Genomic DNA, 15,383 nt, shown 5'->3' with positions numbered 1-15,383 from the left:
TTAACTAGTTTTTACACCTCTACCTATACCCTAGTTTATTTAACAAGAGTAATTCTTATGGTTATAACTTATAAGGCCAAGGCCCAACATGTGGAAAAAAATATACATTGTTTTCAAATTTTTGGGGCCTCTAATAATTGGGGGCCTTAAACCCCTGCCTAGCCCACCAAACCTATTGGGCCGGCTCTGCGGGTGTCGGTAGAAGTTCTAGTGTCTTCAAGCTCGTCTAACGTGTTTTGAAAAAATTAAAAGTGCTACCATGGATAAGTCGGAAAGGTTAGGCAGAGACAATATACGAAAAGGAAGAGGAAGATGAATCCATCGTTTCTTTTTTGTAAAAGCGAGGTGTTTTGTTGAAAGTATATGTATTGATAGGTGTGGTTTAGTATAATTTGTGTTGTGTTTCTTGATATGAAAAAAAAGGTGTTTAAATAAGTGAAAAAAGGATTAAAAAAAAAGTTTTTTAATTTCTTTTTAATGTGGCCGACCTTTCTCCCAACGGTCATATGTGGTCAAAACTACTCAACCCTCCCATTGTTCTCGACGGGATTTGAAGCCGCTCACCCCCAACCCGCTATAAAGCCGCAATGGTGGCAGCAACGCGACTTCACCCCCCAACATTTTCCTTAATTTATTATATTAAGAGGGTTCATATTCTCATCTTTTTCTTCTTTATCTTCGATGGATGGGTGTTTACCAGTAGATGCATCCCCCGATAATTTGGATAAATTATTAATTTGAAGGATTTTAGGCTATCTTCTAAAAGCCCAGTAGTACCTACAAAGCCCATTTAGTTTGGAGTGGAAGAACGTACATTTGATTGTATTCAATGTTATTAATGACTTTTGTATTCAATGTTAATAATGACTTTATTCGTCTGTCTACGTTTATTTTATTGTGTGAACGATCAAAATATGATACATCTCCGGATGGAAGTGGTAAACGGTAATCATTGTACCTAGCTACTATATGGATCAAAGTATTAGCTAGTACCTTTCTAGGTGTCGTACACATAGAGATGACTGAATAACGATTAGCAAGAAGAAAAAAAAAAGGAAAAAAAAAAGATAAAGGTAAATACGTACATTATATACAACCCTGCTAAAATCTAGCTAATCTAGCTACACGGTGATAAATTCAAGCCAAACGGGGTTGAGTGAGGATATCTTGAATGATCAAATCCGGGTGAGTTTATCAGCAATAATAACCGGGTTGGCTTTACTAATGGCATCCCGACCGGTTTTCTTAAAATCAAAATCACAGTCATGTTTTTCAGGATACCTATGACTCCCACAAAACACATCCCCACATTTACACTTAAATCCCATCACTCCCACTTTTTTATTACACGTCATACACCTGTTCGACGCCTTGATCAATTTCACCTCAGCCGCCGGTACCACCGACACTGTTTGATCTTCAGCTACAGTTGATGATGAGACGGCCGCCGACATCTTGGTGACTAGCAGCAGCTTGTCCACGGCTGAAACGGCTTGCCTCTGCGAGTCACTGAAACACTTGGAGCAGAGGTTGTCGGTATCAGCCGAGCCGAAGAAGCCGCAGCCGTTGGCGCATGATGGCGGCTTTGATGGTACCTGTAGGTAGTTGTTTCCACGGTCGTTGATATTGTTTGCTTCTGAACCCATGGATATCGATCGATCTCCAGATAAATATATTATAATTAATCAAAGAAACGAGTGTGTATATATAAATGTCATACGAGCTGAACGAATTTAGATATTGATACAATTAATTAAGGTCTATCGTTAGGCGGTATATATAGAGGCGAGCTAGTGGATTTACCTTAAATTTTTACAATCACATCAAAATCGGAACTTGTAAGCATAGTGGATGACAGAAATAGCCTTGTGATTTCGGATCGTAAACTCAAATTTTTGAAATCTTCATGTTAATAACTTATTATAAGTAATAGGAGTTGAAGAATTGAGTAAGAAAAATAGACAATGTATTTAATGAGAAAACGATTAATCAAATAAAGTTATAATGTGTTTTGTATCTATAAGTCAAGAGTTAGAGTTTAATTATAAGTCTAGTATGGAAATTGAATATATATACAATTAAACAAACCAATTTAATAAAATAAATAAATTAAAAGGACACGTGTTGATCAAGGATTACGTCACGTGTCGTTTCAAGAATATCTTAATCATGTTTTAGTCTATTGGTAGATACTAGACGTATACTCGCACGATACAACAACGATGACAGTGATGCGACGACAACGACAATGATGGAATCGATGGCGGTCACCGACGGTGGTGGTGGCGGCGGCGTTGTTATGGTTATTATAAAATTAATTGATGTAAAAGGAGTTTGTATGATTATTATGAATATATCAAGTAAAGGTATTTACATTATTAAATAAAGAAAAAGGATAATATTGTCATTTCAAGTCTGAATTGCATAATGGAGGAAGGGGGAGTTTATTTTATATAAGATTAAAAATATATAAATATTAACTAGACTAGATGGTTGTGCGGCAAAAATGATGGCAACGGCAACGGTGAAGTAATGGTAGTGATGGTGACAATGATTGATATAGGTTATTGATGTATTAGCAATTAGTGAATTTATGTATAAAAAGGTATTGTAGTTATTTTTTAAAGTTAAGATATAGATATTGTTAGGTGTATTAATCCAGATGTGCATAGTATTTTAATAAAAAAAAATGTTCGTATTTTATAATTTAAAAATTATAAGTAATACATCTTAACTGATACGCACTAAAGAGCAGAGAACCCATTCGTTTGTAGTATAGTTAGTCGGTAAGTCCATGATCGTTCAGATTGATGCTTGCAATATCTAAATCTAGTAATGTTTGTAATTTTATTGCGGTTGTGGGTTGTCACGAATAATTAAAATAACTAAGATAAAAGTAAAGGTAAATGAAAGGCGGCAATCGGTTTGTCTAGTCAAAAGTCTTAGTGTCTAAAATAAGAGAACAATAATATTAGAATTATATTTAATTGTAAATCAGATGACATTAGTCTATTTTTATAGTTTTAGTGTTGGACTCTTGGAAGAATTTTTCACGCTTTAGATCCCAGACTCGTAGTTATATTCAATTTTTTTTAACAGCGAGTTATTAAATAGTAATTAGCATTCGAGGTATCACAATGACATCCAATTGGGCAGTATGCAGAGCTTAAACCACGTATGCCTAAGATGAAACACATGTTTCTCGAACCCCCCACCCCAAATAAGATTCAAACCCTGATGAAAGTCTAAGACCTTACCAATAGGCTACCAATCCATTGGCTAGTTATATTCACTTAACCAATTTGAAGAGATTCTTGTTAAATTCACTCCACCCTATAATTAGATCCTCACTAGCTAGATTCTCTTATTAAACATTATTATTAAGTTCATACATTTACAATTTATCTATATGTATGCTCGGATCTTAAGCCAATCATTTCATCATTCTTATTGTTTATAGTTACCGTGTTGTGGCCATGGACGTTATATTCGGTCGGTACTTATATGAGTGGTTCCATAATTTTTTGTAAAGGTAATATACACGTACGATTTCTCTTCTTTCTTGATATATTCGATTCGCAGAAGCATAACTTCATAGACTTAGAGGAGCAAAATGGGTGGATTGGATAATGATGATGTATCATCTCTAATACTCATTATACTTGATTAATGATCATGAGTAAAGGCTGAGAAAGGCTCCCACCGCCTAATGCTCATTATACTTGTTCAATAATCATGAGTAAAGGCTGAGAAAGGCTCCCACCGCCTAATGCTCGTTATACTTGTTCAATAATCATGAGTAAAGGCTGAGAAAGGCTCCCACCGCCTAATGCTCGTTATACTTGTTCAATAATCATGAGTAAAGGCTGAGAAAGGCTCCCACCGCCTAATGCTCGTTATACTTGTTCAATAATCATGAGTAAAGGCTGAGAAAGGCTCCCGCCACCTAATGCCTATCGCTAGAAGCCATGATAAGTCATAAGCCTCAAACATACCTGGCAACGCCTACAGAAGGCTACGACAGGTATTATGCTAGGAGCGTACAACATATGACGTATGGCTGCACATGTGGTCCAAAACCACATGTTTGAAGAAATCCATGGCGTATTGACCTTTGAGTTTAAGGTTAGTAACATAAGCAAGTCTCTATGGCTGTTTCTTTGACTTCACAAGGGCTGAACCTTTGATCGAATCCAGTATTTTCTAAGTCAGCCTTCTTAATGTAATTAGCATTGTTTGTTGTTTTGCATACTTGTTATCAGTGGAGGAATTATGTGGTGGCCACGGATGGCTATGGCAACCCCACAATATTTCTAAAACTCTATATTTTTAGTACTATTTCTATGAATTTATTTACTTTTAAGGTAATTGGCAACCTAGTACTAATGTAATTGAATTTTGTAGTTTAATTTTACACTAGCTTGTTAGTATCATATGAAATCGTTTGGCGACCCCAAAACAAAAATTCTGGCTCCGCCACTGCTTGTTGTCGGAGTTTATCTAATTTTGATGCTTATATTTGACTTGATGTCAATCTAGGCCTATTGACAGTTGAGGCTATATATTTAATGTATATAAATTACATGTGTTATATATAGGATCATGCACCAATACAATCCAGAAAAATATGAGCCTGGTTACAATAAAACTACTATTTGCATTTCGTGATACTTTGCAATTGTTTAATACACTTGTATGAATATCACAAGCTATAGATTGATTTAGCTATTCAATCTCGAGTGTGTGCTTATCTGCTGAATTGTTCTTTCTGATTGATACCAACGACTGCTTTGCCCACCGCTTGAGGTTCATTGGTTTTCTCTCTTTAATATGTTTAGTCTTGGTAATTGCAATGGCAAGATCGTTAGGGAACAATGTTTGCCAAACAAAGGCATGGAGTAAGGTAGAGATAAATAGGACCAACACCATGGCTGACGAGAGAAACGATAAAGTCAGTGCGATCCCCTTGCTTTGAAAACTAGGCATGTATTCCGAGTATTTGATTGCTGCAACTGAAATTGTAGTCATCGGGAATGTGTAAGACCACCATGCTACCGAAAACCTGCACACAACATGATGTTGAGCGATTAATTATTGAGTGGAAACTATTGATTCATTGTTAGACGCGCAAGCTCAGGGTGGATCATTACTTGAATCCTGTGAAGAAATTTAGGCGCACAACGAGAGACATGTAGAGGAACAGTGCAATGAAGTAGCAAGTTCTTGCAGATCCATCAAATTCCCCATAGATAGCTTCCCAAGCAACACTAGCAGCGGATGGAGCGGCAATAAACATGGAATACACAGGATGCAGCTCCTTAGGCAGTGCCACACTAGTTGGCAACCTCTGATACAATGTCACAAAAAGCACAAGGTAATGGGCAAAACCAACCGCCCAAAGAAACTTCCCGGCTTCTTCCCATCCAACTTTCGCAGCCAAAATTGCCCCAACAAAGTTTCCCACAACTGATAGATGAGAAGAAGGGTTAGCCACTTTGCAAAGCCTTCTCTTCCCTCCAGAAAGCCATTGGCCGTAGATTTTGAGCTCAAGAAGGAAATAAGGAATCATGAAGGCGCACCATAGGGCAGGATGGAGAGGCTTTTGAGCTATCATAGGTGGAGCCCCTATGGCTAGAAACATGCAGACCACCCATGGGGCAAAAAAGAAGTTGATACGCACAGGGTGGAAGTATTCGCGTCTAATGGCTTCAAAGTAGAATATGCACTTGAGGAGGTAGGTGGTCGTGACACATACGAGTACAGCTAGTGCTAAGATCCAAAGGACAAGGTTGATATATGGCGGGATGCGTAAAAACTTGGTGGATGGACTGATTGCGAGGTTGTGCCATAGTATTGCTTGGCTGCTGAGGCCTAAACACATACCAAAACAACCAATTGGAAATCGAAGCAGAAATGGCCATTGTTTGTCTTTAGGTAGCAGAATGTCTTCAGTATCCTGCGCGCGCAATATATTTATATGTATATATATATCAACGTAACCTTACATATATAGACATAATCTTAATTATCGATCTGTAGGGATTACTGTACGTAATTAATGAAGTACCTTGACTTGATCAAGTTCAGGTCCTGTAAGAGCAGCAAAGTATCTACCAGCAGGAACACTCTTATCAAAAGATTCATCCAGAAGCCCGACACCTTCCTCGCCCTTCTTTTGAAACTGATGATCAACCCCACTTTCTTTCCTCAACGGTAACATGAAAGAATTCTGCTTTCCTAAAGTCGATTTCGTCCTGAACATATTAAACTCACCTGATCTCTTGCCATTATTATTCATCTGATCAACTCCATGAGACGAACCAAAACCACCAAAACTCTTGCCACTTCGTGGCAACGCTTTCATCTCATTATGTGCCTTGTTAAGCTTCGACACACCTGTTTCTAACGAAACTTGCCTGCTGAAACTTCTGTGAGCGTTACTTCTGCTTTTGCCATCTCGAAGCTTCATCATGTGTGGCCTGTGTAACCGTTTCTCAGGTAGTTTTTCAGCCATTTTGTTATTAGCTTGGTTTTCTTCTTCTTCCTCTTCTTCGGGTACTTCATGTATATCGACAAAATGGATATTCGTTTGGTTTTGAAAATTTCGTTCCTTAACCATTTTCCCCCCTCTAGCTACAAAGTCTTTACAAGACACTTTAATTAATTAATAAATGGGGATTCAAGTTTTATTTTCCTTGATAAATAATAATAAAGCTCGATCGATCTGTTTGCTTTTAGACTGTTTGTTTATAGTTCATACAAATATGCACAAACACAAGTCTGATCATATGTAACATACAAATGTGAAATAATGCATATCATTCTGGTGTGCTTTCACATGCAACATATGCATTCAATTACGTAAGTTGGCCGTAAGGTTGCTACTACGTACTGTTGGGGCGGTGGTCACGAGAGTTGGCTAATATTTGTGGTTAAGTGTTTTAATGGAAAGACTCTGCTTTTTTAAAAGGGGTACTATCTCGTGAGAAAAATCACCATCAACATTTCCTTTTCTTTATGCATAAAATGTAAAGAAACTTGGACCACTTTATAATGCATATATATAGCCTTGTAATGCCTTAATTTTTATGGATGCCATAACTTCAAATATAATTCATATTACCAAATTGTTCTTAAAAAAAATCATTTTTGAATACCAATGATGTAGAATAATACTGTAAATAAATTTGGACGCTACCTTAAAGATTTTTAATATGAATCAAAGACCATTGTCATAAAACTCAATTACTCCGTAGTTAATAACATGTTTTATTATCTCAATTGATTAATCAAAAGCTTAATTTTTCTAAAAACTTACTTTTATTTTTCCAATTCTAGACTAGATAAACAATGCATAATACACACATAGAGATGGCAACGGTCCGGGTTTAGATGATCCCGGACCCAGACCCGATTAAAAATAACCGGCCCGACGGGTTCCTGTTTAATTACTAACTGTCAGGTAATAGGAAAACCCACGAGTAATCGGGTATCCGTTATTAGTATTATCGTTTTCAAAATCAAAATTGATCTTAATATTTGGAATAATGCAAAAAGCTACTGAGTGACTTTGGAGCATATATTATATGTGCATTATGATTCATGAATTACAATGACATCGGCATCAAGTCATTAACAAAATTAAAAGGTAACTTTGTATGTAATTTTGAGAAGCTATTTTGTTGATTTAGTTGTGTACTTGGAAAACCGATAAGAAAATACTTAAGAGGTAAACATACTACTATTATATAATTAATATATATGAGTCGGATATATAGGTTCGGGACGGTTTTCGGGTATACGGGTCGGGTATATAGGTTTTCATTAAAAACGGTCTTAGGGCCCGAACCCGGTAAAATTATTAAAACGATCCCCATATCCGGCCCTAGACCCGCATATCTGGACCCGGACAAAAAATGTCGGGTTTCGGATTTCCCCATCGGGTACGAGTTTCTTTGCCATCCCTATACACACATGGTAATCGAAATACATAACGAGTTACACATATATTACGTTACAAATGCAGTTTTGAGAATTCGGCCTTGTTCTTTTTATTTTTATTTAATAGAATTAATTATCAAGAACCTAATCTATTCAGTCAAATTTCATATTTTTTTTTACTTATAAATAAAAATAACAAAATATAAAAAAATATTATAAGAAGAACTTGTTGTTAATAATATTATAACCTATTTAAAATAAATTCGCGTGAACAATATTTTTTTTATCTTCATCTATAACTTTTAAGTTAATTACAATGTTTATCAAATAAAGAACAGAAGTGGTTCGATTCTTGGCTTGTGGTGTGGGAGGTAGTTGCAAGTTCTAAAACCCTCCACACTACTTTTTTTTTTTTTTTTTGCACTTTGTCCCCCTATTTTTTTTTTCCTTTTTTTCTTTTTCTTTTCTACCCCTCCTATTTCCTTTTTATTATTTTTACCTACTAACTTTATATAATTTTTTTCTCTTTATATTTTTTAACTTTTTTCTTTTATCTTTTTTCTATACATTTTTCTACACTTTACATTTTACTTTTATAAATTTTTAAAATGCTATATATTTTATTTAAATGCTATACATTTTGTGTTTTATCCTATTCTTTTTTCTCTTTTTTTTGTTGCATTATATATTCCTTTTTAATAACCTTATATAATTTGTGTTTTTTTAAAAATCTTTTTTAACAATTTTTTTATACTTTTTTCTACACTTTACATTTTGTTCTTGTACAAATTTTTAGAATGCTATATATATTATTCAAATGCTATATATTTGTTTTTTATTCTATTTCTTTTTTTTTGTTGCATTATATATTCGTTTTTATTTTTTAAGCATTTGGTTTTTATACCTTTTCACATAATCACATGTAATATTTGTTTTCTTTTTATAACTTTTTCATTTAGTTTTCGCAATCCTTTTTTTTTTCTTTTAACATCTGGTAACGCTAGTTATATTATAAAAAGAATTTGTTGTTAACAATATAGTCATATAAAAAAAGATAGTATGTTCCACAAAAAAAAAAAAGAAATTGATAGTAGGAAGCGGATTAATGTATTATTGTTATGTTATGAATGAAATTTACAAAAAAAAAAAGGAGAAACTAGAAAAGATGCTCGGTAAAATAATAAAAAAAAGGCTGTGAGGCTGTGACTAATATAAATGAGAATTGATATTCAAAAAAAAAATTATATATTGTACAAGTCTGTAAAACATATTTAACATAGATTAATAAAAATTTTTGTGGTACCAATATCTCCTCTTGGTATAAATTAAGCAGACAGTTAAAAAGGCAAGAAGAAACCGCGTAGGATGAGTTACGCGTGGCGTTTGAGAAACGCCAGATATCCAAACCGACTTTACTGTTTTACCTCTCTATCTACTAGTAAGTATGATGATACATATCGACGATACCCATTCATTCTCCGACGGTGCACACATTCTTCTGTAATATATGTATATATATATTTACGGAATTCACATCAATTAGGGTTTATCAACCAATACTGGAGGAGGAATTCACATTCGCACTAATGAGGTTCTTCTTCTGCTTTTACATCACATTTATTAGTTATATAGTTAATTTAGTTAGGGTTATTGGATGATTACCATTATATTTTTAGAGGATGAGAGGAGATTAGGGTTTTAATTTGAAATATCGGAAGTCTGAAAATTTCAGATTTTAAATGTAAACCCCCAACAATTACTAGTCACTACTCTTCGATTTACATCACGTGTAAATTAATTATTATATAATAATCAATAAGGCGAAACCAATTATGAATTCAATTGCTCTGTTTGTTTGTTTGTTATGGTTGGTTTCTCTTCACAATATTTTTATCCTTGATTCCCATTTGCCAATGCTAGCCGATGTCAGTTTGTTTCATAGGTATGCTTCTCCATCTGACTATATACTCTTCCTGTCGGTATACTTCTGGATGTAACTGTGGACCCTTTCTTGTCGGTATTCTTCTTGATGGACCCTTCCTATCGGTATGCTTCTTGACGGACCCTTCCTGTCGGTATGCTTCTTGACGGACCCTTCCTGTCGGTATGCTTCTTGATGGACCCTTCCTGTAGGTATGCTTCTTGTTGGACCCCTTCCTGTCGGTATGCTTCTCAGTGTCACTATAGACCCTTCTTGTCGGTATGCTTCTTGGTGTAACTCTTAACCCTTCCTGTCGGTATGCTTCTTGATGTAACTATGGACCCTTCCAGTTGGTATGCTTCTCGATACAACCTTGGACCCTTCCAGTCGATATGCTTCCCGATGCAACTATGGACTCTTCTTGTGGTATGCATTACGCTGTAACTATCGACCCTTCCTGTCGGTATGTTTTTTGAAGAACTACCAATTATTGCGTGTATTTCATAAAACTACAAAGGTAATATGTCTTTCAGAAAAATTGAGTTGCTGCAGCTGAGACTCTTTCCTATTAATTGATCAGCATCTTAAATAATCTCTTTATTTTCATAGAAAGTTTTGTTAGAATGTTGGTTTGTAACGTTCTGTATGGTTTCGCCACACATTGCAATGTATGAAGTTTTTCTGTGATCTCTTGCGAAGTACTCGAAGACAGGTTACTTAGAAACTTAACCTGATCGAAAAAATAGTCCTATATCTGTACATTATTATAAAACATTCCAAAAGTCCTAATCATATGGTCAATACACCATTAAAAGCCCTCTTTCTATAGTCGAGCTGCTCTTGGTTTCTTATCTGTAGATAGTTTATGGTTCTGATATGCAATATCCTAAAGAAACTGAACAAATTTCTTTAGCCTTACAGTTGGTGAGACATCTGTTTCTAGATTTATATATTCTTTATTTTTAAATGTTTTTTATCGGCCATTTTTTGCAATCCGTATATGCTTGGATGTAAAATAATCACCCTCTTTCCTTGATGTTGTTTACACCGTGAGCTGGTTATCATGCCGACTATTATTTTATATTGAAAGGATGGTATGTTATCTGTGTTCAAATTCTGTTAAATATGGCGTTGGAGCCTTTTGTCAGTATGCTGTCCAATATAGTCAATGGACGCTTAGATCAATATGCTTTTTAATTCCAGTGGTTATGCTTTCCAAGGTAACTAACAACCCTTCTTGTCAGTGTGCTATACTATACAACTATGGACTCTTCCTTGTTGGTATTCTTTACGATTCAACTATGGACCCTTCGTTGTTGTCATGCTTTACGTTGCAACTATGGACCCTTCTTGTCGGTTTGCTTCTCGATGTAATTATGGAACCTTCCTGTCTATATGACGGTGTAACTACGGACCCTGCTGGTAGCGTTTTGAAAGTCCATATATGCTTTGATGTAAAATAATCGACCCTCTTTCCTTGATGTTGTATACACAGAGCATGTTATCACGCTGGTAAACTACTATTCGTTTTCTAATCTAGGAAAGACAGATAATGTTATGATAGTATCAAAAACAAGTAATTTTTAGAGATTTAGGAATAAATAAAAAGATATAAGGAGCATGTATATACTAAACTGGTGATAACCGGATATGGATGAAATCGGATAGATTTTTGTCCAAACGAGGAGGGATGAAAGTGAAGAATGCCTCTACTAAAAATTTGTATACATGCATGTTGTGGTTGATATAGTAGCTATCTGGAAGAAACCAACTATTAAAGGTTTTGAAAGCCCGAACAGTCAATATCCATGTTACAACTGATTTTCTACAACACTTTCATTTATGTATTTAGACCGACTAACTATTACTATATAGCAGTCACTTTCTAATACAAACAAAGACAATGTTTTTTTAGTTTTCATCTAATTTGAGATTATTTTGCGAAGGCTTATAGTTTGCCGGCATAAGTTGTTATTTCAGTCTAGCTTTTTGTTGAGTTTGCTTCATTCAGTTGGGTGAGGTTTATACTAGATTTTCATTGATCAGGATTAAAAGCTTATGCACTGTGATGTTTTTTTGTTAAGCTGTTTATGGCTCTGCTGATTCATTTGGTAACCAAACTGTCTACAACCTTTAGCTTCTTTTATAATCTTTCTAAACTTGTGTCACCAATTAGAGATGGTCGTATTGATTTAGAAAGTTTTATACATCTGGTGGAAAAGATGCCTGTCTTTCCCATCTACTTCCATATGACGATTACAGCTGCATCTTGTGTAAGCTTATGTTTATTTTTGTTATTGCTTTATATTGATGTTTGCAAGCATTTGTTTATAAGGGTTGAGAATACACTGATAATCTCACCATTCTGAATTAGATCATAGCATAGATATATGAGAATACACATATTAATCAGTTTTTTTTAGTTGATTGGGCCTATCAATGTTATCCTTGATTTATCTTTTAGATCATCTAAGTTTTTTTTTTCTTTTCTCTGTGCATGAGTACCTGTGTACTAGTTAAAGTTGTCTAAGACAACCTTCACCTTTTCTCTTCTTGATCACATTTGGGATCTCCTAATTCTGTACGTCTTTGCTGCATCCGTGTATATCTCCTCTCCTATCTTTCTTTGCTGGGATGCTTCAAGATATGAGGTTAGGACTTGCGTTTGTGTTTGTGGATAGACTTCAAATGATTGAATCTTTGTTCATATTGGTTGATCATTGGCATGACTCTTTCATATTTCGCTACTATTCTCTTTGATTTATAATTTAGCTGTTTTTCTGTGCTTAAACTTTGTATGACCAGACCTTGTTTACATTTTGAGCTGTTTGGTGTCATATGCTGCTGTGACCCAAATGTAAGGCATGGCTTCTAGAGTGGCTGCATTGGTTCGATATCTTCCTGCTGGAAGTCCTGTCTTCTATTGCGTATATTGTCTCGTAGACAAAGTTAGTAGCCTTTGCAGTGAAGTCCCTACTTAGCCTGGATTATGGATCGACTTACATGACGAGTTACAGCCACGCAAGAAACTTCTTGCCCTGGTCGATACACAGGTAGCCCTACTAAAGTGCCCCAGTTTTCAATGCTTAATCATGCTTTTACTAGAGGTGGCAATATCTACCCATCTACTTCCGAGTGGGATGATTGGGTTATGGCTCATCACTAATGGGTCATATCAGAAAAAAAGAAAAGAGTAGCCAAACAGGTTGAAAATCGTGAAACTTATAAGATTCTCATTCCTTCTAATTTGAAGGATTAGATATTTGTAGGAATAATGTAAATTCCTTGGAATCGTATGTAATGCAGTCTTTATAAGTTTTGGACAAAAATGCTTTAGTTAGCACAAAAATAAGCCTGTTTTAACCCAGTGTGCTTTTGACACATTATTAGACCATTTTCCACGTCTAGATTCTACATAGATGTTCTCATCCGTAATTATATATACAAAGCAAAATGTTACTCAATGTCTAAACTTGAATGTATTATGAAAGTTGGTATTGCTCATTTGGTCGTGAGTCTTTTATTTCCAGAGACGAAAAGGGTTGGTCTTGTCTAGGGTTGAGAACGAGTCAAGCTGAGTTTCAGAAATTTTACGCTTGTTTTGTTTATTTATTATTGAGTTCCTGCTCGAGCTCGTATAAATATCCACTATATTTTAGCACGTGAAATTGATAAACTCGTTTATTTACTTGAACTCGAGCTCGAATTATGTCATTTATGATCATGTATAACTAATCTTATATTTAAAAAACTCATAAAACTCATTTTAACAATGTGTTTGATATAACTTATAGGTCCTCCGTTCCAATCTGTTTGGTAACATGGTATATAATGAGTATTTTAATCATGTAATGGACTAATGGGAGTAAGGCTGGCAATTTTGACACGTAACCTGTTAACATGACACGACACGACCTGTTAAGGTTCGTGTCTTAACAGATCCGGACCTGTTAAGACATGTTAAGATTGTACATATATATAAAATACCAAGAATTGATATTATGATTTGATATATGATTTTTATAAGGTAAGATGTTTATGAACTTTTGTAATGTAAGGATTATTGTCGTTATATAATAGTTGAGATTTGTAAGAGTTTTTGTATCCTTAAGGTTTTTTTTTTAATATTAGTCAAGAATTCTATAATATACATGTTAACAGGTTTCTTAACAGGTGCACCTGTTAATTTTCGTGTCGTGTTCGTGTTTGAAAAAAATGACACTATTAGTTAACAGGTCGTGTTCGTGTTTGACCTTAACAGGTTCGTGTTTTAATAGGTTTCGTGTGACCCGTTATGCCAGCCTTAAATGGGAGGCTTGAGTAACTTGTTGAGCTCGTTCGTTAAAGAATAAAATGATCTTTAATTTTTTTTTAAATTCACCCGTTTAACTACTTTGAGTCATATTATAATTCATCATAATAGTCTCTTTTTGGCTTTTCAAAAAGGTGTCAGCTCCTTAACTCTCCTTAACTGATAAAAACCCAAAATTATCGTTAATTTTCAAATTTCATTTTTAACTCCTACAACTACACATTGACCAAAGCTTACATGGGTAATCCCTTTTACCCTAACTACACGGTGACCATATTACTCGCAGCTTCCACCGACGCTATTGCAAACATTTGTCGTCTCGCAATCGCAGCCGCTGTCACCGTCGTTTTTTGAGAGTTCACATGTAGTTACGATCAATTTAAACAATGAACTAAAACCAATTAATTTAATGAAAAATGTTAAAAGGCTACATTTAATGTACATAAAAAATGTATTTTTCATATCAAAACTGTCTTGAATTTTATGATAAGTGTACAACTATTTAATACATTGTCGCTTATTTTACGGAACATCTAATAATAACTCCAATCCGTTATTTAGTTACAAAATATTTTCAAAATCAATAATAACTCCTAACTTTATAGACGGATAATACGGAGCAACTTTTTTTTTTTTCAATAAGCTAAGCGTCTTGAAGACTATTAAAACTTTTTGCCGAGCAACACGACGAATGGCATAATGCGAGCAAGCTAATATTTTTCCAAGTATTGAACGTACAACTGCCGCAGGTATGCCCCAAAAAGTTGGATATGTGATGAATTCCCTTTCTTTGTTTTCAGTTTTTGTATTCCTTCGGGCCCATCTCATGTAATATGGAATGGAACCCATTTGGGCTATTTTTTTATTTTTTTTTAACGTCAAAGGCGAAGTATTATTAATAAAAACCCAACTAGCAAGAAGCGTAGTAACATAGTACATAACAAAAGACTAAATAGAAAAATACATCAAGTAATACTAGGCCTGTTGCACCAAATTTCCCAATCGAACTCTCCATTCTAGCTCTATTTAAAATCCATAAGAATGCCATGGAACGAATTTCTTCAAAGATCATTGCAGCCGTAGAAAAAATCCTATTGTGAACTACATCATTTCTCGCTTTTCAAAGACTCCAAATAGCAATAAGAATAATGACATTCAACATTTTTATCCAATTTTTATTTACCTTGCACCAAGACCCAATTAACTCGC

General features: G+C 34.8%; 2 protein-coding genes and 1 long non-coding RNA gene across 3 annotated transcripts; 1 reads left to right on the top strand and 2 right to left on the bottom strand.

Moving 5' to 3' along the window:
* Positions 1-857: 857 nt before the first annotated feature.
* On the bottom strand, positions 858-1,767 carry LOC122580205 (zinc finger A20 and AN1 domain-containing stress-associated protein 7-like). The gene has a single exon (XM_043752483.1). The coding sequence runs from the start codon at positions 1,644-1,646 to the stop codon at positions 1,176-1,178; it is 471 nt and encodes a 156-aa protein (XP_043608418.1). The 5' UTR covers positions 1,647-1,767; the 3' UTR covers positions 858-1,175.
* A 2,870-nt stretch (positions 1,768-4,637) lies between these two features.
* Positions 4,638-6,758, bottom strand: LOC122579652 (guard cell S-type anion channel SLAC1). The gene is made up of 3 exons (XM_043751864.1): positions 6,068-6,758; positions 5,151-5,956; positions 4,638-5,062 (listed from the first exon to the last, which is right to left on the bottom strand). The coding sequence occupies exons 1-3, from the start codon at positions 6,617-6,619 to the stop codon at positions 4,726-4,728; spliced, it is 1,695 nt and encodes a 564-aa protein (XP_043607799.1). The 5' UTR covers positions 6,620-6,758; the 3' UTR covers positions 4,638-4,725.
* Positions 6,759-9,538: 2,780 nt separating this feature from the next.
* LOC122580529 lies at positions 9,539-13,326 on the top strand. The gene is made up of 2 exons (XR_006320814.1): positions 9,539-12,513; positions 12,668-13,326. It is a non-coding gene; the product is annotated as an uncharacterized LOC122580529 (long non-coding RNA).
* Positions 13,327-15,383: the final 2,057 nt, after the last annotated feature.

Source organism: Erigeron canadensis, chromosome 8 (genome assembly GCF_010389155.1).
Source record: "Erigeron canadensis isolate Cc75 chromosome 8, C_canadensis_v1, whole genome shotgun sequence".
Classification (NCBI taxonomy): domain Eukaryota; kingdom Viridiplantae; phylum Streptophyta; class Magnoliopsida; order Asterales; family Asteraceae; genus Erigeron; species Erigeron canadensis.
The sequence above is the reverse complement of the archived record's forward strand: the minus strand, read 5'-3'. Positions and strand labels throughout refer to the sequence as shown.

What these genes read in the sequence shown, in the direction of transcription:
- LOC122580205 (XM_043752483.1), bottom strand. Translation starts at nt 1,646, where the DNA reads ATGGGTTCAGAAGCAAACAATATCAACGACCGTGGAAACAACTACCTA.
- LOC122579652 (XM_043751864.1), bottom strand. Translation starts at nt 6,619, where the DNA reads ATGGTTAAGGAACGAAATTTTCAAAACCAAACGAATATCCATTTTGTC. An exon ending in CTGAACTTGATCAAGTCAAG is followed by an intron (nt 5,957 to 6,067) that starts GTACTTCATTAA and finishes TTGCGCGCGCAG; the next exon opens with GATACTGAAGACATTCTGCT. An exon ending in AATTTCTTCACAGGATTCAA is followed by an intron (nt 5,063 to 5,150) that starts GTAATGATCCAC and finishes TGTTGTGTGCAG; the next exon opens with GTTTTCGGTAGCATGGTGGT.